General features: G+C 45.1%; 2 protein-coding genes across 4 annotated transcripts in view; one reads left to right on the forward strand and one right to left on the reverse strand.

The window, feature by feature from the left end:
• Nucleotides 1-6,957, reverse strand: part of ALOX5 (arachidonate 5-lipoxygenase) — a 50,143-nt gene extending 43,186 nt beyond the window's left edge. The window contains exons 1-2 of the mRNA XM_042960271.1: nt 6,734-6,957; nt 1,064-1,262 (exon numbers count right to left, since the gene is read on the reverse strand). Of these exons, the coding sequence (XP_042816205.1) occupies nt 1,064-1,262; nt 6,734-6,883 (349 nt within the window). The 5' untranslated portion in view covers nt 6,884-6,957. The remainder of the gene's footprint in view (nt 1-1,063; nt 1,263-6,733) is intronic.
• Nucleotides 1,256-25,000, forward strand: part of LOC102960517 (olfactory receptor 13A1) — a 59,188-nt gene continuing 35,443 nt past the window's right edge. The window contains exons 1-2 of one of the 3 annotated variants that reach the window (XR_006209039.1): nt 1,256-2,388; nt 4,586-5,154. The gene's annotated coding sequence lies outside the window, so the exon portion shown is untranslated. Of the gene's footprint in view, nt 2,389-4,585; nt 5,155-14,230; nt 14,364-25,000 lie in introns of those variants that run through there. The other 2 variants (XR_006209040.1, XM_015536603.2) reach the window with 2 other exon arrangements.

Raw genomic sequence — 25,000 nt, forward strand, 5'->3', positions numbered from 1 at the left:
TCTGCCCCTCTCCCCTGCTCACTCTCTCTCTCTCTGAAAGAAAGAAAGAAAGAAAGAAAGAAAGAAAGAAAGAAAGAAAGAAAGAAAGGGACGTGGCCTGGCAGTTTAAGAACACTAGGTAGAGAACTTTTTCCTCCTCTGTCTTGATTTTCTTAGCCAAAAAATGGGGTTAATCATCACTTCCATTTTGCCTACCCTGCCGGACCTCTGTGAAGGGGAAGTCACTGCACCTGTGTTCCCCCTCACTTTTCTAGTGGTGCACAGCCTTGGAGACGTCTTGTTCTGGGTTTAAAGAGTGGACAAACTGAAGGGCCACAACGTGAAGTCAGATAGAACTTTGCCGAGGCATGGATTTGACTCCCACACGCTTACAGGTTAGTGCACAATGGGGAGCCATTCCGAGGGACAGAGTGGCCTCAGCTGACTTCTGCCATCTGTTCCTCTCTCTGCTCCTCCACACCAGGCCAGCTGCCCGTCTCTTATGAGGAGTGGTCTCCTGAGGAAGTGCCAGATTGGCACGTTCGAGGGTCTTGCTTAAGAGGGCCGACTTTAGGTACTTTTCTCTTTTTAGCAAAATGTGGGACTTTAGGTTTAACAACTGGTGACCGTGACCACCAGGCCTGGCCATGGCCCCTCTAGGCTGCCACTCGGGGCACTCCTGGTCGACTTCTTCCCTTCCCAGGCCTATGCGTGTTGCCCTGGAGCCCGTGCCCCACTGTGACCTCACAGAGAGGACTGGAGAACTTACCTGGAGAGCGGCCCCTCTAGGGGGACGTCCCACAGGTATTTGCTACTAGGGACTGTAGTTACCCTCTGACAAAAAGGGGGTCATAAGCTTGCCCCCGAAGGACTGTAGCCCAGAGGGAGGACACTGCTGAGCATGTGGCCGGGGGCCTCTCCCTGCACCCTCTTAGCACGGGGCTTATTAGCACCCCGAGGAAGGTTGCACCTCCGCAGGCACACGGAGGCACACAGCGGCGCTATCATTATTCCTACGAAAACATTCCTTTGAGGAAGGAGTTCCTGGGAAGCTCAGGAAGTGGAAGGGGCCTGGGCCACTCACCGCGTCCATCTCTCAGGACAATCTCGCCCTCGCCGGTGATCCAGCGGTAGCAAGGGAACTCGATGTAATCCCCGCAGGGCGTCTTCAGCGTGATGTACTTCAGGTACCAGTCATCATGGAGCCAGTACTTGCGCTTCTCGATTTTGACCAGCTGGATGTCACCCAGTTCTTCATCCACTGTCACGTCGTAAGAATCCACCTGAGAGGATTAAAAAAAAAAAAAAAAGGCGAATGAGGTTGTCTGGGGTTCCTGAGCCTTTGTATCACCAGCCTAGATGTCTGCCGAATGCTTGCCCTCGGTAAGGCTCCGTGCTGCACCCGGGGAGACAGAGGCAAGTCCTGGGTTCTGCCCTTATGGAGATGGAGGTCTGGTGAGTAAGCGATGGACGGCGCTGCTCAGAGAAGGACATTCTGTGATCTGCACGCAGCTCAGAGGAGACGGAGGCTCCAGGCAGGGGTGCCCTCTGCTGGGCCGTGCCCGGTGAGGGGCTTCTTCAGCTGCCCTGCTCATGATGAGGGCAGGGGGGCTGCTAGCCTTTCCACCCGACAGGGCTGCAGGGGGCACACTGGCCCTCGCACGAAGGGCAGCCCTCTGCAGCTCGCAAATAGCTTGCTGACGATTGCTATAGACCCTCCTAACGATGTCAGGACGAGGGCTGTCATGACCGTGTCACCGATGAACAGACTGAGGCTTACTAAATCCCAGGTCAGCTATTCATTGTCAGAGATGGAATTCTAACCCAGATCTTTCTGGCACAGCCACCCCACGTCTCTCTTGTTCTCCGGGGAGCAAACAACTGAGTGAAAATGGGGAGGCTCACTTGCAAGCGAAGTTGCCTAGATGCACGCCATCCTAGGGCATCTGTGGGTCACTGGGCCACAGCGACTGGAGACTCCACTGTCCCCTCCCTCAGAGAAGCTGCTCCATCTCTTCCTCGGCTACCACCCCCAGCTGGACATCTAGCCCTCCGTCTGAGAATCACATGGTCCCGGAGAGGCTTCTTTGGCCCCAACTCCCTTCCTTTTTTATTCCAAGGTGCTGGGCTTGGCCCTCCCAAGAGAGTGTCCGCCTCAGGTGTTCATGACCCCTCTTACTTTAGAATGGCCGTCCTCTCCCTGCTACCCCTGCCATCAATACCACAGACACTGTCAGCCCCCGCCAGCCCCTTGGAGCCACAGAAAAGCCACTTCTCTGGAGCAGCTGTCCGGGCCCAGGCCTCACCGCATGCTGACTTCCCTTTCTTTGGCCTGCAATGCCAACAACAAAAATGCCTCACGGCCCTTCTTCTACCCTCAGGAATTCTCTCCTGGTTTTGAGCCAAGAGGTGTGAGCTCATGGGCTCAATTTCTTCCTCCCACATCTACTCCTGGCTACTCAATTTGCTGTGTGTAGTCAGGGATGGGCCGCAGTGAAGGAGCCCATGCTAGCTCACACCTGCTCACAGGCAGTGTGACCTCAGGAGTCCAGAAGGGAGGACCGGTTCGTTCTGATGCATACAGCAGCCAGTTGCCTGTACCCTTAGAGAAAGGAGTCCCTCAGGCATCATGTCATTTGGATTTATCAATGGTCGGGCAAGCTAGGCATTATCCCCCCTTGCTGGGTGAAGAAACAGAGCTTCAGGGAGTAAAGCAATTTGCTGAGGCCCCTGGTCAGTCACTTTGGAGCTAGAGTATGACCTCAAGACTGGGGCTGACTGAGCTTCCCTGTCACATAGGCTGGCCTTGCCCTCTGCCCCACACTGCCCACTCCCAGTGTTTGGTGGGAATTTCTGTCTTGGCTCCAGGGGAGAGCTGAGGTCTCTAACGATCTCCCTGGCAAGTGAGGCCTGGAGTGGGGGGTGGGCCCTATAGATGTCCAGTTGTGGGTCACTCAGTGCCCACTCTGCTTCTCCAAATGGACACTGGGCCTCTTGTCCCACCAGAACCTTCCTGCTAGCCCACTCATGCCTCAGCTCAGGGGGGGTCTCTATTCTCTCTCACCCCCAGAAGCCACCCCAAAAGAGCTGTGCCCTTCTTTTCCTCTCCTCGCAGCTCTTCAGATGATCCAGCCCCTAACTGGGACTCCTCTGCCAACCCTACACCCTGGGGCCTCCTGGCTTCTTCGCAGGCATTAGCACACTGCAATACAGACCTCACGCAGGCCTGGGAGTCAGTGCCCTCTGGGACCCTGCCTGTGGATTCTGCTCTCCCACAAGACACACTGTGCGGTAGAGGGGTTCTTTCACCTGCAGGACAGTGATTTCTGGCAGCACAGATGAGCTTGCACACCTATTAGGGACCAAGATGTGCCATCCCAGCACAAAGGCCTGGCCCAAGCCACAGGGAACAGGGAGGAGGCTTCTGCTTTCTAACCACAAGCGTCTGGCATCTTTGGTAACCACAATATGTGAGCTGCTCACTGTGCTCAGAGCCAAGAGGCTTGCTGAAAATATCCAACTTCCCATTCCTCTTAGGAAGTCCTCCTGGGGTTCCTCTGGCAGTTTGGTGGGAGGAGGGTGGAAATAGAGACGCATGGGGTCACATGCAGGATGAACACCTTTCCCCTCCATTTACCTCACTATCACACAGAGAACTCTAGATTCTTCCATCGAGGGAAAAGTTCAAGGATTGGTGAAATCTGGCTTAGAAAGTACCTTGGGAGGCACCGAGTCCAGGGCTTCCCAAACCTGCGGCCTGTAGAACACCCAATGCACCGCTTGAACCCTCTTCCTTTCTCTCCCTCTGTCATCAGGGCCACAGATACACAGATCACCCCAAAAGCCATGGAAGGGTTGCCCAGCACGGCCACTGTGCCTGCCCATCTCCTAGAATCTGGAGCCTGCCAGCACACGGCACTGAGCTGCTCGGTCCCGGGGAGCTGGCGGGCTGGTAGTCTGCACATGGCCTGCAATGGCACCTTCTAGCAGCAAGACCAGCCTCAACCTTCTGCTGTGCCACAAATGTAGTGGGAACTGATTGTCTGATTTTCTTGGCATCGCTGTGACTGGCAGTGACTGGCCAAGTGACTGGCAGGTGCTCTGGGATGGCGTGCATCTGTGCAGACTGACTTGCAAGTGAGCCTCCCATTTTCACTCAGATATTTGCTCCCCAGAGAACAAGAGAGACATGGAGGGGCAGCCAGTCTCTGGGCTGTTTGGGTCCATGGTCTGGGCTTTCCCAGGAAGGCAGTGGGGAGCCACTGAAGGTATGACCATTTAAGGGAGAACCTCCCCTTTGGAGAGGGCTTCAATTCCCAGTCCTGACCTGGATCGGTATGTAGAACTCTGATGAGAGTAACTGGGAATCTGCAACTCAATTTATTGACAACAAAATCAGTCTTATCATTTGACTGCACTGTGCATAGAGGAGTGTGGGAGTTCACCTGCCAAAGACCTGGAAATGACTGAATCCACTGCCTTCATGGTTGTTGTTGTTATTGTTGTTAACCATAATGATAGGAGCACTTTTCCAAGTAAAATGGGAAGGCCGATTCTTCTCAGCAAGTATTTTCTCTAAGGTTTCTTTTTTACCTTTACCCAATAGGGACAGCCTGTCCTTAAAGAGACACTAGCTGGAGAATGAGGAAGTAGCTCTGGACTGTGCAAGAAAGTGTGGAGTAACTTTGCATCAACAGGAACTTTCTCAAAAGTGGATTTTTTCAAAGAGACTTTAGGAGCCAGCAGATTCCCCTGTAGCACCGCAGCCCCTCCCAGCTCACCCTCTCTCACCCTGATGGAAATGGGACACGCAAACCTCTCCTGAAATTTGCTTCTGGGACTCTCACTGAGGTGTTTAGTCATAGAGGCATTTGAATGAATTCCCAAGGTGACGATAATGAACAGAACAGTGCTTTCACCCCTCTTCCAATGACCCTGTTCTGGCCACACCACAGTGTCTCCTCCTGGGAGAAGCCACACATGGGGTGCCCTGTGCGGCAGGGCTGTATGTGTATGTGTGTGTGTGTGTGTGTGTGTGTGTGTGTGTGTGTGTAGAAGACAATGGAGCCCACTGCGACCTGCCTATTAAGGGGGGGGTAGTCTGTCCCCTGTCTTCCTCCCTGAGGTGTTAGGGAATCCATGAACTAACGGAAATAAATGAAGGTGCTTCAGAAATGGCAGCTGTCATCTTTCCAAATGGATGTCTCATTAGTCCTCCTATACCACTGTCCCCAGGGCCAGTTCCCTAACGGGGGAAACCAAACAATAGATGGTTGTTTTTATACTCAACACTTCACTTTTCCTGAAGGGAAATTGAGCCAGGCTAACATGCTGAACTTGGCTAAGTGCCAAGTTGGCTTATCCCAAGGTTCTGAGGCTCCTGGATAGGAATCAAGCCCACTTTGAGTTTGGAGTTGGGAAAAGGAGTGGAATATTATTTACTTACTTTAGCCTCTACAGGCCTAAAACTGAACTCATCAATTTTATCCAAGAAGTATTTAGTTGAACCATATGAAATTCCCAGTTTTGTTTATTCAAAATTGTCAACTATGAGCACTTTCATATGGTTCAACCTAATAATCAACTAAGTGGTGAAAAAGACAACTTTGTGAAGTCTGAATCTTTTTGGTCCAGTTCAGGAACTGGTGGGTGATGGAAGGGAACATTCCGTGGGTACCTACTTGCAGCATGTTGGGACTGTCACAATAATCATACAGTGAACATTTCCTATGCACTTGGCAGTGGACTGGGAGAGTCACTAAATGCTCGGTAAGGACCATGACCTGCCATGCTCACGGACAAAGCCACAGGGCTGCAGTTCATGCCCAGGTCAGCGTCAAGAGCTGGCTTCTAAATGGGGCCTTATATAGCACTCGGTACCACAGACACAAGGTACAGTACACAGGGCTCCCTTTGCTCCGTGGACTCCCACAGCTCCAGGGTATCTACTGAGAAGGAGGGAGGAGAAGCCCTCCTTCCTCTTGCACTGAGCCCTCACACTTGGGGTGGAAGTGTTCCCTAGTGTATACTCTTTTGGGAGTCAGACGATCTCCAGGTTGCAAAAGTTCTCATGTTCCTTACTTCTGATTTCCTGTGGGGACCTGTCCTGAGGATGTGAGCTACCCAGGTGTGAAGACAGCTGCTAGTATCATTCTGGGCCACCAGCTGGGCTTGGGTTCACCCAGATTCCTAGACCAGCCTGAAGTCATCCCTTCCATTTGACATTTGGGGAAACTGAGGCCCAGTGAGGGGGCGAGTGAACTAGCAGTCAGATTCAACCCAGCCTCTGAACCCCCAGACCTGTGCTTTCTCACCACAGCTTGAGGCTGCTCCGAGGTGCCATCTGGGCGTCACAGTCGGGCAAGGACACGCACAACTCTCCAACCCCACCCCACGACCTGTGGAAGGAGCCCTACGAAGTGGGGCACAAGTAATGCTGCCCACAGGACTTGCCCAGTTAGGGACCTCTCAGAGCCTCGGGGTACCTATTTGTGAAATGGAGAGCAGACCTTGCACCTTCTCCTGCTCCCAGGGGAGAAGCGCTGCGCCCTACAGACCTCACTCTGCAAAGCCTCCCACCCCGAACTTGGGTCCCAGCCGTCCCGACGGGATCCTGGACACTCCCCAAGCCCGGGCCCTACCGCCCCAACGGGTCTCGGGCGCCCTCCCCGCCCCCTGCCTCGGTCACGGCACCCCCCCCCCCCCCCGACGGGTCCAGGGTGTCCCCAGCCCGGTCCCAGCCGCGCTTCCTCACCGCGCCGCGCTCGAAGTCGTTGTAGAAGGGCTTGTCCAGCAGGTGCTTCTCGCTGCAGCCCGCGGAGCCCACGAGGCTGAGGTAGATGTAGTCGTCGGTGCCAGCGAACCACTGGCTGCCGGTGGCCACGGTGACCGTGTAGGAGGGCATGGCGGAGGGCCGCGAGCGCCAAGAGCCGGGGTGCCGCGGTCCACGCGCGTCGGCACCTCTCCGGGACCCGCGCAGCAGCCTCTTCCCCCGCCCGGCCCCGCCCCCCTGCATGCGCCGACCCCCTCCCCCCGGCCCCGCCCCCACTCCGCCCCGCCCCTGACGCTCTGCGCCTCGGGACCCGCCGCGGACACGGTAGGGGTCGCGCATTCCTGCTTTCGCACCCAGTTGGTTTGGTGCCGGTTTTAGCAGTCTGGGGCCCCGTGCAACCTCAGCTGCCATCCCCTCACCCAGGCATCGGTGCATGCACTCAGTCTCCTATTCCCTGTTTTCACCCTTCACCCTTCCTTCCTGCCTCAGCTTGCCTCCGCGCCAGGCTCCCGGAAGGCCCTAGGGTTGGGCTCCCGGGACCCCCAGAAGAGGAGACTTACAGTCCCTGCTCTCACCAAGTTCCCAGTGTGGCTCGGGCGATTACCCGTATTCCGTGGTTTCTTAGACCAGAGGTGCTTTGGGAATCTACACCGGGAAGCGGGACTCACCTGGGGAGTCAGGCAGGCTTCCTGGAGGAAGCCCCACCTGAGCTGATACTGAAGAGTGGAATCTGGAACGCAGAGACTTCAGTCAGCTGTGGCTTCCTCCACGGTCTTGGCTGAATGTCACTCCGGGCAAGGTGCAGGTGGGCACCGAGGTGAGTCAGATGCCAGCCGCTCTCAGGCCCAGAGTTGTCCGTGTACAGTGGGAAGAGGGCAGAGAGAGGGAGGCTAGGACAAGAAAACGCAAATCTGAACACCTGGGTGTTGTCTGGAGGAGGTCTTGGGAAGAGGTTTGGGGGCCGGGAGGCTGGGGTATGGTGGGGAAGGAGTTAGGCTTGTCTGGAGGTGGCTCATAGGTGTGGACCACTGGCTGGGAGGCCTAGGGAGAAAGATGTGGACTCCACAGCAAGAATGTTCAGGTGTGAGGGCCGGCACCTGGGGAGCGGGCTGCTGAGCGGAGTAAATTGGTCGACTTTCTAACTGGCGGTGAGCAGAGGCCTGAAAGATGAGTAGAAGGCTTTGTGTTCTCGAGGGAAGCTTCCCATGGGTGGTCAGCTTTCCTACTGCTGAGACCTGATCTTATAGGTCTTCTGCATTCGCCTGCACCTCCCCCACATCTCATTCCTGCCATCCTGCCCCCCACGACCCCCGCTCCGCCAACTTCAGAACTGAACCTGCCCGTGCTACACATTCAGTAATGAGCTGAACCAGATTAAAATAGAAGTTCATTCCACGTGAGGTGGTGGGTGTGCCAAGTCCCCTGCTTTGTGCTTTCTGTTGGGGACGTGCAAAGAGGCAGGCTCCCCATTTCTGGGGACCCGGGCTCCACCTGGTGGCAAATCCTGCTTCCTCCTCTGCCTGGCAGGATCCCCACTCTGAGCAGAGGCAGGGTACCTGCCAGTCCACTTTCTACAGGGCACATTTCAGTGGGACTGGCTCTATTCATGGAAAGGCACTGGAGGGATTCTCTGGGAATCGAATAGTAGGACATGAAAGAATGGGCGCAGCTGAGATGAGTAGATGGAAATAGCCCTGGGATAGAAGTGGGATCCAACCCCTGCCAGGCAAGAGACGGGTCCCAGGAAACCCTGGGCACGGTGGGAAGGATGGCCGTGGAATTGCACTTCAAATCTAAGAACAAAATGGCTGTTGTTTTTCTTTGAAAAGTACATACAGTATACTTCTTTCGGACAGAAGTAATATGTGGTAGAAATCAGAGAAAACATTGATATAGAAACAAAATTCATAATGTGTGGAAAAAGTTACGCTGCACATTTTTGCACCACCAGGACCACACCATTGTGTGTGATTAGTCATATTTGGATTTTCCTTAATATTATAGCATGTATTTTCCTATGTAATTTTACTTCTTAAATCTTTTAATGACTGCATAATATTTAATTATATACCACTATTTCTTTTAATTAGTCTGCTATTATTGAGCATTTAGGCTGATTTCCCTCATTAATTGCTATAGTACATATTTGGTGCTTAAAACATTTTAAAAAGTTTTTCTTAAGATAGGGATTTAGAAATGGACCAAACTGTATGAACATTTTGAGACGTTTGTAACATGTTATGAAGCTACTTTTCTTCCCGTGGACTAGAGAAATTTATACTCATGCCATTTACTGTCATGCAAAACATGGAATGTTGGTTTCATGGAAACTTTGCCATCGTGGGGTAGTTTCCAAAATATTCCTACATCTTGTCTTTACTGTCTCTGCCCCAGTTTAGGCTTTCAGCGTCTCCTACACAGATTATAACAACGTGTAGCCTAACTGCCCCCTCCCTCCAATTCTCTAGCCAGAGTTATTTCCCTGTAGCATTACTGGGATGTAATTAGTATACTATACAATTTGGTCATTTAAAATTTTTTTAACGTTTATTCACTTTTGAGAGACAGAGACAGAGCATGAGCTGGGAAGGGGCAGAGAGAGAGGGAGACACAGAATCTGAAGCAGGCTTCAGACTCTAAGCTGTCAGCACAGAGCCTGATGCGGGGCTCGAACTCACAAACTGCGAGATCATGACCTGAGCTGAAGTCGGACGCTCAACTGACTGAGCCACCCGGGCACCCCTACAATTTGCTTATTTAAAGTATACAATTTAATGGTGTTTAGTAATATTCAGGGAGTTGTGAGACCATCACTACAATCCATTTTAGGACATTTCTGTCACCCAATTAGCAGTCACTTCCCATTACCCCCCCTCATCTTTCCAGCCAGGGCAAACACTAATCTACTTTCTGTCCATAGATTTGCTTATTCCGGCATTTCATATGAATAGAATCATACAATATACACACCTTTTGTGACTGTTTTCGCTTAAAAGGAGCTGGTGTCCTCCTATTAATTGCTCACCATAAAAATCTCCAGTGTTCAGAGCCATTCTTGTTGCAGCCTGCGTCAGTACTTTATTCCTTTTTATTGCTGAATAATATTCCATTTTATGGATATGCCATATTGTGTTTATCCATTCATCAGATGATGGAAATTTGAGTTGTTTCCACTTTGGGCTATTGTGAATAATAATGCTATGCATCGTGTATAAATTTTTTGTGTCGACATATCTTTTCATTTCTCTTGGGGAGATAACTAGGAGTGAAATTGGTGGATCATATGGTAACTTAATTTTGAGGAAATGCAGATTGCTTTCTAAAGTGGCTGCACCATCTGCCATCTGTAACCGTATTGCTTACCGATAAGCCGTCTGTAAGATTTCATTTTCTCCACATACTCTTCAACACTTTGTATTCTCTGTGAAGTGATATCTCACTGTGGTTTTTATTTGGACTTCCCTAATGGCTAATGATGTTGAGCAACACTTGTTGCCCATTTGTGTGTCTCTTTTAAAGAAATGTATATTCAGATCTTTGACCCATTATCAAATTAGTTTATTTTATTGAGTCACAAGTGTTCATGCATACTGGAAAGAAGTCCCTTGTCGACTATATTATTTGCACATGTTTTGTTGCATCTGTAGATTGTCTTTTCACTTTTTTGGTGGTTCTATTTGAAGCAGAAAAGGTTTTAATTTTGAGTAAGCCCAATTTATATACATATTTTTTCTTTTGTTGCTTGTGATGTTAGTACCACATCTAGGAGACTGGTGCCTATATTAAGGTCACAAAAATTTACTCCTGTGTTCCTGTCATAGAATTTTATACTTTTAGTTCTGCATTTAGATCTATGATCCATTTTGTCAATTTTTATGCATGATGTGGCTTAGGGATCCAAATTCATTCTTTTGCACGTGAATATCCAGTTGTGGCATCATTTGTTGAAAACATGATTCTTCATTGAATTGTCTTTATATACCTTAGTAAAAAAATTTAATTCAGCATAAGTGTAGGGATTTATTTCTGGACTTTCACTTTTGTACCAGTGACCAATATGTATATCATATGTCAGTGCCATACTGTCTTGATTACTGTGACTTTACAGTAAGTTTTGAAGTTGGGAAGTGCGAATTCACCCTTGTTCTTTATTTTTCAAGAATGTTTAGGCTATTTTATGTCCATTGCGTTTTCTTATGAATTATAGGATCAACTTCTCAATTTCTGCAAAAAAAGAAAAAAAGCAAGGTGTGATTTTGATAGAGATCATATTGAAGCTATAGATCAATTTGGGAAGTATTGCTGTGGTTTTTTTCCAATGTTTATTTTTGAGAGAGGGAGACAGAGTGTAAGCAGGGGAGGGGCAGAGAGCGAGGGAGACACAGAATCCGAAGCAGGCTCTAGGCTCTGAGCTGTCAGCACAGAGCCTGACGTGGGGCTCGAACTCACAAACTGTGAGATCATGACCTGAGCCGAAGTCAGAGCTCAACTGACTGAGCCACCCAGGCGCTCTAAGGTATTGCTGTCTTAATATTAAGTCTTCTGAACCAGGAACATGTGATATGTTTCAATTTAAGTCTTTTCTGATTTCTTTCAATAATGTTTTGTAGTTTTCAGTGTACTTTTTTTTGTGATTAAATTTATTCTTGAATATTTTACTTCTTTTTGAAGGAAAGCTAGCTATGTATGTATGTATGTATGTGCCTCCCTTCCCTAGCTTTATTAGGATTTAATTGATAGATAAAAATTGTATACATTTAAGGTATACAATGTGAGGTTTCGATATATGGATACACTGTGATATGATTACCATACCACAATGAAACCATTAAGACATCTGTCAGCTCACAACTTCCTTTTTTTTTTTTTTTTGGTGTGGTGAGATCACTTACGATCTATTCTATTAGCACATTTTAAGTATACAGTACAATGTCATTGACTATAGTCACCATGCTCTACATTAGATATCCAGAACTTATTTATCTTATAACTGGAAGTTTATACCTTTTGACTAATGTCTCCCCATCTCTGATCCCTGGGAACCACTGCTCTACTCTCTGGTTCTGAGTTTGACTTTTTTAGATTCTACACATAAGTAAGATCATACAGTATTTGCTTTCTGTGTCTGGCTTATTTCATTGAGCATAATGTCTTCCAGGGTCATCGATGTTGTTGCAAATGGCAAGATTTCCTTTTTTTAAATGGATGAATAATGTGTGTGTGTATATATATATACACACACACAAACACACATATACATTCACACACATACACACACATATATTTTCTTCATACATTCATCTATTGACGGACACTTGGGTTGTGTCCAAATCTTAGCCATTGTGAATAATGCAGCAATAAACATGGGAGTGCAGATATCTCTTTGAGACCCTGATTTCATTTCCTTTGGATATATACCCAGAAGTGGATAATATGGTAGTTCTACTTTTAATTTTTTGAGGAGCCTCCACACTGTTTTCCATAGTTGCTGCACCAATTTACATTCCCACCAACAGTGCACAAGGGCTCCCTTTTCTCCACACCATGGCCAACACTTGTTATCTCTTATCTTTTTGATAACAGCCATCTTTCCAGTGTGAGGTGGTATCTCGAGGTTTTGATTTGCATTTCCCTGATGATTAGTGATGTTCAGTACCTTTTCATGCACCTTTTGGCCATTTGTATGTCTTTGAAAATATGGTTATTCAGATCACCTGCCCATTTTTAATTGGCTTGTTTATTTCTTTGCAGTTGAGTTGTATCAGTTCCTTATATATTTTGTAGATTAAATTCTTATCAGATATATGGTTTGCAAATATTTTCTCCCATCAATTGGTTGTTGTTTCATTTTGTTCATTGTTTCCTGTGCAGCAGAGTTTTAATACGATGTAGTCTCACTTGTTTGTTTTTGCTTTTGTTGCCCTGTGCTTTTCTGTGTGTCTGTGTGGTATCATATTCAAATATAATTGCCAAGCCCAGTGTTAAAGAGCTTTTTCCCTATGTTTTCTTCTAGGCGTGTTACCATCTCAGGACTTATATTGAAATCTTTAATCTATTTTGAGTTGATTATATATATGGTGTAAGGTAAGGGTTCACTTTCATTGTTTTGCTTGTGAGTATCCACTTTTCCCCATATCATTTATTGAAGAGATTATTTTTCCCCATTGTGTTTTCTTGGCACACTTGTTACAGATTAATTGACTGTATATATGGGTTTATTTCGGGACTCTCTGTTCGGTTGGTCTATGTGTCTGCTGCTGTCATTTGATTGTTTATTTTTTATTGGCTGGTCTCTATAGTGAAGTCTATGTCCTCTGCAGTGGGTGGGGGGGGGTCTGCTGTCACTCCTCAGGTCACAGCCTTGGGTCTGTGTATTCTTAAGCTGGGATGACAAGGTTTTTTTTAGCCGTTCTCTCTTTGTGTCTCTCCCTATCTGTTAAGTTTTCTGCCTCTTTTGGCACTATATCCTAATATTTTCCTCCACTAAGTGCTGGCTGATTGCTGTTGATTTTGACAGTTCCCTGGGGCATAAATTGCTTCACAGTCAGATTCAAATAAATTTGGGCCCTTTACAGCAGTAGTCTTTGAGTCCTGTCTTTGAAGTTTGTTTTAACCTAGGAAAGCTTTCCGTAGCTGTCGCCTTTCTTGGTTTCTGCTGTATACTTCTAGTTGGTTTATAGTTTAGCTTGTTGCTCTTATGAAGCTACTATCCTCCTCTTACTGGCTTACCACCAAAATCTCCACTGTTTTTCTGACAGCACCCTTAGGTTGAAATTTCCATGCTGGCTTCCAAATAAAGTCAATCACCTTAGGGGGACCTTTGGGGCTCTTTTCTTATGGCCTGCCTCTCTCCCTGGGTAGGACCTCCATGCCACTGCTCGGGAGCTGTGTTGGAGACAGTGGCATGCTTTTTTCAGAGGACTTCTCTTTATGAGTAGGGCAGTGAGTGGGGGCAGTGGTCCCTGTTTTTCTCCTTGTGGCATAGAACCTCCTTTCTTGACATGGGATTCCCCCATTATGAGTGACCTGGGGTGAGGGCATTCAGAGCACACTATTCTCGACCTGCTGTGCCTTGGAGAGAGCTGCTGCCCTAAGAGTAGAGATAGGGAGGAAGAAAAGAGCTTTAGACCTATGGGCCAAACTTGCCTAGAATAGAGCTTCTGCAACATAGAGCCAGATGAAATGAGAAATGCTGGTGGTCTTCCCCTCCTGGGGTGAAACTATAGTCATAGACTGGGCCAGGGGACAAGGGCGTCCTATCTTCTTCACTGCACATCCTCAGAGTAGAGTTTCTGTTTTACAGGGCTGTGTGGGAGGGGAGGGAGGGAGTGGGTCAAGGCTTAAATGCCACAGACTCTCAATATTCTTACTGAGGTTAGGAGATTTTCTTGAATAAATCTTTCTTCACTTGTTGTATGCCTTTAGGACAATTTCCTCTCTCTTTAATATTTGTTTTGTTTTGTTTTTGATTTTCACCAGTTATGGTTGTTTCACTCTGAAGAATGTTTGTGGAGCTCCTCATGCTGTCCATTCTGGAAATGCTTCTTGCATCATTGCTTCCCAACCTGCAAAGCAAATCCTTTCCTTCAAGTGGAATCCTACAGGGAAGCAGGTAAAAGCAGAGATGCTCTGGTTGAACATAAAGTGAACTAATACAGGGGCTAGAAGCACTGATCGATTGGCTTTTCACCTCCCCTCACCTTTATTCTCCAAGCCCTTGATACAAGTGGGAACATTGTTGAGAATCATTTGCCTTTAGGATAAAGTGATCACTCTGTGCACTGGGCTTTCACAGTCTTGCCCTTCCTGCCTCATCCATTCACCCCTCCATCCTTCCCTTGTGCATCGGTCAGGCTTGCATCAGAGGCACAGAGCCAGAAGCATAGGAAGAGATTTATTGCAAGGATTGGCGTATGTGACTGTGGGGACTGGGGAAACAAGTCTGAAATCTGTAGGTCAGGGTATCAGGAATGGCAGGTTGGAAACTTTCAGGCAGCAGCTGATGCTGCGGTCCACAGGAGGAATTTCTTCTTCAGGGAAAACTCAGATCTGTTCTTAAAGCCTTTCAACTGATTGGATCAGGCCCACCCAGGTAATCCAAAATAATCTCTTTTACATAAAGTCAACTGATGATAGGTATTAATCATCTACAAAATATCTTTACAGCAACACCTAGGTCAGTGTTTTTTAAAAAAATTTTTAATGTGTATTTATTTTTGAAAGAGAGAGTAAAGGAGAGGCAGAGAGAGAGGGAGACACAGAATCAGAAGCAGCCTCCAGGCTGTCAGCACAGAGCTGACCCGGGGCTCAAACCCACGGATGGTGAGATTGTGACCTGAGCTGAAGTCAGTGCTTAACTGACTGAACTACCCAGGTACCCCACCCCCCCCCCCCCGCCCCCCGGTCAGTGTTTAATTGAATAACTGGGTACTGTAGCTTAGCCATGTTGAAACATACTGCTGACCTCATGCCATGTTTCAACTACTATGCTCTTTCGTGAACACTCCCTCTCATCCCCATGAAATCTTGGCACGTCTCCTTCCCTTGTCTGGATACTCTTGTCTTCCTTCTCTGTCTCCTGGTTTCCTCCCCTAAGAAACTACCCTAGTGTTGCTTCTTTCATGGAGCCCGCCTTGGTAGTGTTACATGAACATCTTCTGAGCTCCCACAAATTTTGCCCATGTTCATATTTTGGCATGTTGCCCTTTCGTCCCATCAGCACTTGATTCTGTCTCCATCTCCCCCGACATATTCTGGAGAGCGTGAGGGCAGGGTCTGTATCTCATTCATCTCTTGGTCTCCAGTGTGATGTCAGGCACAGAGAAGCTGTAAGTAGATCCTAGGTGTGTTGAGTTATTGGAGAGTCTGAAACTTGCTAGCAAAGTCTGGTTTTTGCGGTGGGCAAAGCAGACTGGCAGCCTGAGCCTAAGCTCAAGAGAGCAGTTCTCACTTCCCCTCTAGCTGGTCGCGTGATCCCCTGACTCATGGAGTGAAACTTGTGGCCTGTCTACAGGAATGCCTACAGCCACTGCACTTATAAGCGCAGCAGGACACAAGGGTGTCCCTCTAGCAGGACAACGTGGCTCTGGTGCCCTGGCTGGCCGGGGAAGTGACTGGTGGCGGGTGCTTCTGAATAGTCCTTTTCCTCTAGAGGGTGTTTTATAGACTCATACCTTTTTTTTTCCTCTCTTTAAAAATTTTAAATGGAAGTACAGTTGACATATGGTATTATATTTGTTTCAGGTATACTACTTAGTGATTTGATATTCAGACACATTACAAAATGCTCACCACATCTATCCGTGTATCTGTCTATCACTGTCCGTCTGTCACCTGGAACATACGTCTTTTTTGGTGACTTCCAAACCTTTATAGCTCATTTCAGTTTCTCCTGGTTCATTTGCATAGTTAATCGGAAATAAGGGCTGACTACCACCGAGCAGTAAAAAGAAATGCCCCTTCACTGGGAATTTAGAAAAAGAAAGAAAAACAAATTCTGCACAACCCCACCTCCCCACCCCTGCCCTTGGATAGATGACCTCATAGTCTGGATGACTTCCCCTCGGGGGAAGAATAAGAAGAATAAGGTTGGGGCACCTGGGTGGCTCAGTCGGTTAGGCGTCCGACTTCAGCTCAGGTCACGATCTCGCGGTCCGTGAGTTCGAGCCCCGCGTCAGGCTCTGGGCTGATGGCTCAGAGCCTGGAGCCTGCTTCCGATTCTGTGTCTCCCTCTCTCTCTGCCCCTCCCCCGTTCATGCTCTGTCTCTCTCTGTCTCAAAAATAAATAAAACGTTAAAAAAAAAAATTAAAAAAAAAAGAAGAAGAAGGCTAAGTTGTAAGTGTGCATTTTTTGTAAGGATCTTGCTGAAAGGAAAATGATAAATGCTGGTTGCACCTTCTCCAGCCTGTGATCAGAGCTCAGATGCTTTTGGATGGATGCCTCCCCTTTCTCTCTTTTTGTGTCTTTCAGAACAAGACCAGACTTTTGCTGGTTGGTCCCTCTTCCATCCCTCAAGGCTATTATATAAAAAATGAGGTGGGGCACCCCATACGACCTTACCTTGGTATATACTCTCCTAAAACCCAGGTAGGGCTTACCAGCTGTGGCTCGATTCAACTGTTTTACTTGGGAAGACAAAGCTAATGAACATTCTTCCCTTTCAAACTTCTCCACTGAGTATAGAGATACTTTTTGATCCATGAGGGACAAGATTCAAACAGACTTACTTGTTAGATTTGTGATGAGTGTGTTTTTTGAAGAGGAAGAAGAGTTCTCATACTCAGGCTGAGTCTATGATATTTTTCATCCCAACATTAGATAATCACAAGAGATGATCTCTATGAGCCCTAACTGAACCAACACAAGAGAACTAATTCACTCCAGGGAGTTTGAGCACCATCATCTCTCTCCAAAGAGGCCTGCCCTAATCCCCTGTCTAAAAAGGCCACTCCCTTCAAGCCACAAGTGAGCTTTTTTCATTATGTTACTGAACCAATATGGGTCTGCTCCTTGGTGAGTTACAGACAGAACCTACACCAGGTAGAGTTGTCTCACAAAGTCATTTTTATTTGCAGCAATAAGGAGATCATGGGGAGTAATTTCCAAAGCCATGACTCCCCAGACAGGGTTAAGCAGGTTCCTTTTATTAGGGTTTGGGATGAACATCAGAGGGGGAGGTCCCATCATCACATATAATGGACAGACATAAAGCTGTGTATGCCCACTCAGAAGACAGGTCTACGCATACACTGTTATGTTTTGTTGATGAAGCTTATGCCCCTCCTAGGGTGGGGATTTTAACAGTATCATGAAGCTGATATAACTGTTGGGCACTTTATGGTTTCATCTGCCTGGGCTTCACCCTGGGGGTCACACCCAAAATGTTTCTTTTCCTATTACAGCAACCAGTTAGTTTCTAAAAGATAAAATTGATAGCTAGGCAGAAGCTTCTAGGAGTTTTCGCAGTTCAGGGGGTCTCACTGGTGATAATTGCCCTTATCGCTGCCTGAGATCATATTAGGTCTTTCCTCGTTTATTGTCTGTGTCTCCCACTAGAGGCTGAGAACCATGAGCTCTTCCTAGTTCTGTTCACTTTCAGTGTGTGATTCCCATAACAACAATTTGTAGTCACACGTAGGTGGGGAGAAAGGGAACTAGTAATGTTTTAGCCACTGTGTGCTATGAAATTTACATACTCTATCTCACTTATTCTCACGACACCCCTGGGAAGTAAATACCGTTACTCAGTTTTACAGAGGAGGAAGCCCAAGTTCAAATATCTCCTGAGTGGCATGGCGTGTATGTGTGTGTATGTGTGTTTAAATGTCTCAAATATGTGAGGATTGTAATCAGTTTACAAGAAAGTGCCACTTACAGTGAAAATTCTTAAAGAAGGAAAAAGATCTCTTGTACCCAAAAATGTTATTTATGTGTGTGATGTTAGCTAACCTTTATCGGGGGCTTCATGCTGCCAGGTACTGTACCTGAATCTTATTTGGACAGGTACCATTCTCACCCTCATTTTACAAATGGGGAAACTGAGGTAAAGGGGGACCAAGTAACATTCCTGAGGCTGCATATGCAGTAAGTGGTGGGCCTGGGATTTGAATCTTGGCCGTCTAACTTTAGGGTCCCAGCTTTTAACCAAAGATATGGGGAGAAGGGAGGCATGATCTGTAGAATGAATTTTAAAACTCTACCTTTCAGAGTTTCAGCCTTTTTGATCCATGAGACTAGTGATAAGAGTATCAGCTAGCATTTGCATATCACCTGGCACATTACAAAGCATTTACCTGTGTGGGACGTCATTGTGCTTTTCATGACAGCTTTGAGAGCAGGAGAGGTAAGTGTTAGTGGTCACTCTCAGCTGACAGTTGGGAAAGAGAAGCTCAGAAGCATGAAGTGACTTGTCCAGTAAGCCTATTTCATGACGTGGCCATAATGCCTCTTGATCATCTTCTCATCTGTCTGGGACTAGAGGCTGGTGGGATTTGTACCAGATGCCAGCTCCCTGGGGCCAAGTCTTAGGGAGGGGAAGAAGGAATCCTGACGTGGGAGCAAGTGGATATGGAAGGGCACATCTTTCTCCTCCCCCAGCTTTGGGAACAGTTACTTTACGTCTTCCATCTTGGAAGGGCCCTATAGAGCTGGGCTGATGGCAAAGTTAAGAGCTGCTCTGGAATGAGTTTAGTGGAGTGGCAGAATTTGGAGACTAATCCTTCTGGTTTTCAGCTCAATAGTATGCCCCCAAGCAGTGGTAGCAAAAGGGGCAAGTATGGTGAGTGCAGTTAGGATACAATTAGGATGCAATTAGGGCCACAGGGTATCCTCACCCAGATCTCTCTTGGAGGTGTCAGAAGTGTCTTTGAGGCGTCCTGCCATTTGAGAAGAAGCTGACTCTATCACCAACCACTCAGCACTCATCCCTGGGATTTGCACTTATGTGCATTTCTCTCTTCCCACAGATCTTGATAACTGCAATTTTCCTTTTTCTCTTGGTGACTTTGGTTACTCTAGGTACCTCACATAAGTGAAATCATACAATATTAGTGCTTTTGTGACTGGCTTGTGTCACTTAGTATAATGTATTTAAGGTTCATCCACGTTGTAGCATGTGCCAGAATTTTCCTTCCTTTTTAAAACTGAGTAGTAGTGCATTGTATGTATACACTCAATGTTTATCCATTCATTTATCAATGGACACTTGGGGTGCTTTCATCCTTTGGCTATTGTGAATGATACTGCTGTGAATACGTGTGTGCAAATATCTGTTTGAATGCCTGCTTTCGATTCTTTTGAGTACATGCCCACAGTGGAACATAGAATAATAATTCTATGTTCAATTTTTGAGGAACTGCTGATTCATACTTCTAGGTGTAAAATATTAGGCCTCAAAATTATCAAGTAAAAATGCTAAATGTGTTTACCATGCTAGAGTAAAGAAGGCTCTGCTTAGCAAGATGGAAGCCAAAACTCACAACAGGAAACACTTGATTTGATTGATTTGACTACACAAAAAATTCAAAATTTATGTACCCATAGACACATATTTAGACACACACTAAGCAAAAGCTATTTGTAATGTGAGGTAGAGGAAGAAATAATTTGTTAATATATCAAGAACCCATGCAAATAACTGAGAAAAAGAACAACCATGTAAATTTAACACATATGAAAAGTTGTTCAACCTCTTTAATTAAAAAAATAAAATATAAAGAACATATTCCTCAGTGAAGATGAAATACCAAAATAGTATGGGTATATAGTTGTGAGAGTACTTCCTTGGTTGGCAATTTGGACAACATCTGTCAAAATCTCTTGTCACAGTAAGAGTGGTAGACCTTTATCTTATATTACTGTGTTTATTCTGTCCTCTAACCATAAATTCCACAATTGCTTACTGATAGGTCTGTATTTGAATGGATTTGATGCTTAGCATCAGTTTTTTTAAACCATAGCTTCTCCATTCTGAGTCCTTTATTTTTAAAAATTTTAATTTATTTAAAATTTTTAAAAAATTATGTGCAAGTTAGTTAGCATTTAGTGCAATAATAATTTCAGGAGTAGAATCCAGTGATTCATCATCTATGTGTAACACCCAGTGCTTGTCCCAGCAAGTTCTCTCCTTAATGACCCTTGCCCATTTAGTCCACCCCCACCCCAAGCCCCTCCAGCAACCCTCAGTTTATTCTCTGTATTTAAGAGTCTCTTATGTTTTGTCCCCTTCCCTGTTTTTATATTATTTTTGCTTCCCTTCCCTTATAGTCATCTGTTTTGTTTCCTAAGTTACACATACGAGTGAAATCGTATGGTATTTGTCTTTCTCTGACCTATTTCGCTTAGAATAATACTCTCTAGCTCCATCCACTTTGTTGCAAATGACAAGCTTTCATTCTTTTTGATGGCTGAGTAATATTCCATTGTATGTATATACTATATCTTCTTTATCCATCAATCCATGGACATTGGGCTCTTTCCATACTTTGGCTATTGTTCGCATTGCTGCTATAAACACTGGGGGTGGGGCACGTGCCGCTTTGAATCTGTATTTTTGTGAAGATACTCAACGTCACTCCCCATCAGGGAAATACGAATCAAAACCACAGTGAGATGCCACCTCACACCTGTTAAAATGGCTAAAATTAACACAGAAAACAACAGGTGTTGGTGAGGATGTAGAGAAAGGGGAACCCTCTTACACTGTTGGTGGGGATGCAAACTGGTACAGCCACTCTGGAAAACAGTATGGAAGTCCTCAAAAAGTTAATAGAACTACTCTTTGCCCAAGTCCTTTATTTTGATTCATCTCTTAAATGACTGTGATTTACTGTCAGGTCGGTTTTTTGTTATTGTAGTAAAAATACAATTTTAACAACTGTACTGAGATATTTGACATGCAACAAACTTTACATAAAATGTACAACGTGAAAAGTTTGTGAAATCACCACAATAAAGAAAAGTGAGAAATATTCGTCACTCTGAAAAGTTTCCTCATGCTTTTGTAATCGCTCTTTGTGTCTTCCCCAGGCAACCGTTCATCTGCATTCTGTCACTACAGATTAGTATACATTTTATAGAATTTTTTTTTTAACGTTTATTTATTTTTGAGACAGAGAGAGACAGAGCATGAATGGGGGAGGGGCAAAGAGAGAGGGAGACACAGAATCGGAAGCAGGCTCCAGGCTCTGAGCCATCAGCCCAGAGCCTGACGCGGGGCTCGAACTCACGGACCGCGAGATCGTGACCTGAGCTGAAGTCGGACGCTTAACCGACTGAGCCACCCAGGCGCCCCCATTTTATAGAATTTTTACGTAAATGGAACTCAATAGTATGTTCCCTTTTTGGTCTGGATTTTTTCTTCACTTATTATGGTTACTTTGAGATATAACCATGTTCCTGTATGTATCAGTTTTTCATTTAAAGGTTATTTATTTATTAGTTTATTTATTCATAAATAAGAGAGATTTATTGTTGAATTGGCTTCCATACAACACCCAGTGCTCATCCCAACAGGTGCCCTCCTCAATGCCCATCACCCACCCACCCCTCCCTCCCCCCCCATAAACCCTCAGTTTGTTCTCAGTTTTTAGGAGTCTCTTATGTTTTGGCTCCCTCCCTCTCTAACCATTTTTTTTCCTTCCCCTCCCCCATGGTCTTCTGTTAAGTTTCTCAGGATCCACATAGGAGTGAAAACATATGGAATCTGTCCTTCTCTGTATGACTTATTTCACTTAGCATAACACTCTCCAGTTCCATCCACGTTGCTACAAAGGGCCATATTTCATTCTTTCTCATTGCCACGTAGTATTCCACTGTGTATATAAACCACAATTTCTTTATCCATTTGTCAGTTGATGGACATTTAGCCTCTTTCCATAATTTAGCTATTGTTGAGAGTGCTGCTATAAACATTGGGGTACAAGTGCCCCTATGCATCAGTACTCCTGTATCCCTTGGGTAAATTCCTAGCAGTGCTACTGCTGGGTCATAGGGTAGGTCTATTTTTAATTTTTTGAGGAACCTCCACACTGTTTTCCAGAGCGGCTGCACCAGTTTGCATTCCCACCAATAGTGTTAGAAGGTTCCCATTTCTCCACATCCTTGCCAGCATCTATAGTCTCCTGATTTGTTCATTTTGGCCACTCTGGCGTGAGGTGATATCTGATTGTAGTTTTGATTTGTATTTCCCTGATAAGGAGGGACGTTGAGCATCTTTTCATGTGGTTGTTGGCCATCTGGATGTCTTCTTTAGAGAAGTGTCTATTCATGTTTTCTGTCCATTTCTTCACTGGATTATTTGTTTTTCAGGTGTGGAGTTTGGTGAGCTCTTTATAGATTTTGGATACTAGCCCTTTGCCCGATATTTAAATTCAAGTTAACATATGGTATAATCTTGGCTTCATGAGTAGAACCCAGTGATTTATCTCTTACATATGACACCCAGTGCTCATCCTGAAAAGTACCCTCCTTAATGCCTGTCACCCATTTAACCCACCCCCCCGCTCCTCCAGCAACCCTCAGTTTGTTCTCTGTATTTAAGAGTCTCTTATGGTTTTCTTCTCTTTCTGTTTTTATCTTGTTTTTCTTTCCCTTCCCCTATGTTCATCTTGCAACAATGTGGATGGAACTAAAGGGTATTATTCTAAGCGAAATAAGTCATTCAGAGAAAGACAAATATATGATTTCATTCATATGTGGAATTTGAGAAACTCATTTTTAAAAATTTTGAGAATTGTTCAATTGTATGAGTATGTTGCTGCTAGTTTATCCATTCACCTGTTGATGAACATTTCAGTGTTTTCCAATTGGTTACTGAAATAAAGCTGTATCAACATTTACCTACAAGTCTTTGCGAGGATGTACATTTTCATTTCTCTTGGGTAAATAAATAACCAGGAGTAGAAGGGCTGGATCAGATGGCTAAGTGTCTCTTTGAGAAACCAACAAGCTGTCTTCCAGAGTATCCATGTCACTTACGTTCCTACCAGCAGTGCATGAGAGTTCGAGATGTGTCACTTGTTGTCAGCATGTAGTGTGGCTGTTTTGATGCTACCCATTTAGTATTTGGCTTTCATCTGCATGTACCTGATGACTAATAACATTGCACATTTTCATGTGCTTATTTGTGACTTGTCTATTTTTTTTTTCTTTTTTGGTGAAGTATCTGATCAAATCTCTTGCCTTTTTTTTTTTTTTTTTAAATCAGGGTGTTTGCTTTCTTATTGTTGAGATTTAAGTATTTTTTGTATTCTGTATACAAGTCCTTTATCTGGTATGTGATTTGCACATATTTTGTCTCAGTCTGGGACTTGTCGTTAACAGTTTATTTTGAAGAGCAGCACTTCAGAATTTTGAAGTACTATTTATTAATTTTTTCTTTTGTGGATGGTGCTTTTTTTTGGTATTGCATATAAGAAATTTTTGCCTAACTGATCAAAAAAACTATTTTCCTATGTTTTCTTCTAAAAATCATATAGTTTTAAGTTTAAAATTTTTTATTTTTTTATTTTTTATTAAAAAAAATTTTTTTTAATGTTTATTTCTGAGACAGAGAGAGACAGAGCATGAGTGGGGGAGGGGCAGAGAGAGAGGGAGACACAGAATCAGAAGCAGGCTCCAGGCTCTGAGCTGTCAGCATAGAGCCCGACGCGGGGCTTGAACCCACAAACTGTGAGATCATGACCTGAGCTGAAGTTGGTCACTCAACCGACTGAGCCACCCAGGCGCCCCAGTTTAAAATTTTTTAAATGCTTATTTATTTTTAAGAGATTAGAGAGAGACAGAGCATGAGTTGGGGAGAGGAAGAGAGAGAGGGAGACACAGAATCTGAAGCAGGCTCCAGGCTCTGAGCTGTCAACACAGAGCCTGATGTGGGGCTTGAACCCACAAACCACGAGTTCATGACCTGAGCTGAAGTCGGATGCTTAACTGACTGAGTTACCCAAGTTACCCTAGTTTTAGGTTTTTATACATTTAGAACTATGATTCATTTTGAGTCAGTTTTTGTATATTGTGTATGGTATGAATCAAAGTTCATTTCTTTGCGTATAGATGTCCAAATTTTCTGGCTTCATTTGCTTGAAAAGACTGTCCATGAAACTGCTTTTGCACATTTGTTCAAAATTAATGGACTGTATAGATAGATTGATCTATTTATAAGCTAACTAGTCTGTTCTATTTATTTACATACTTATCTTTTCACAAGTGGCATATTGTTCTGATTACTGAAGCTTTATAAGTCTTGAAATAAGGTAATGGTAGCACTCCATCTTTGTTCTTTTTCAAAGTTATTTTGCCAATTCTAGATCCTTTGTGTATTCATATACATTTTATTTTATTTTTTATTTTTTTATTTTAGATAGAGAGTGCGAGCAGGGGAGAGGGGCAGAGGGTGAGAGAGAGAGAAATCACAACCATGGCATCATGACTTGAGCTGAAATCAAGGGTCATCCCCGGTGCCCCTCATATACATTTTAGACCTAGCTTAGCAATATTTACAAAAAATTTGCTGGACTTTTGATTGGGATTGCGTTAATTCATAGGTCAATTTGGAGAGAATTGACATCTTAGCACTATCGAGTCTTTGAATCCACAAACATAGTATATCTCCTCATTACATTATGTCCTTTTTTATTTCTTTTAGCAATATTTTGTAGTTTTGTTAGATTTATCCCTATATATGTGTGTGTGTGTGTGTATGTATATATATGTTTATCCCTATATATGTGTTTGTATTTTATGTATTTAGT

This window comes from Panthera tigris, chromosome D2, assembly GCF_018350195.1.
Source record: "Panthera tigris isolate Pti1 chromosome D2, P.tigris_Pti1_mat1.1, whole genome shotgun sequence".
In the NCBI taxonomy this organism is placed as follows: Eukaryota; Metazoa; Chordata; class Mammalia; order Carnivora; family Felidae; genus Panthera; species Panthera tigris.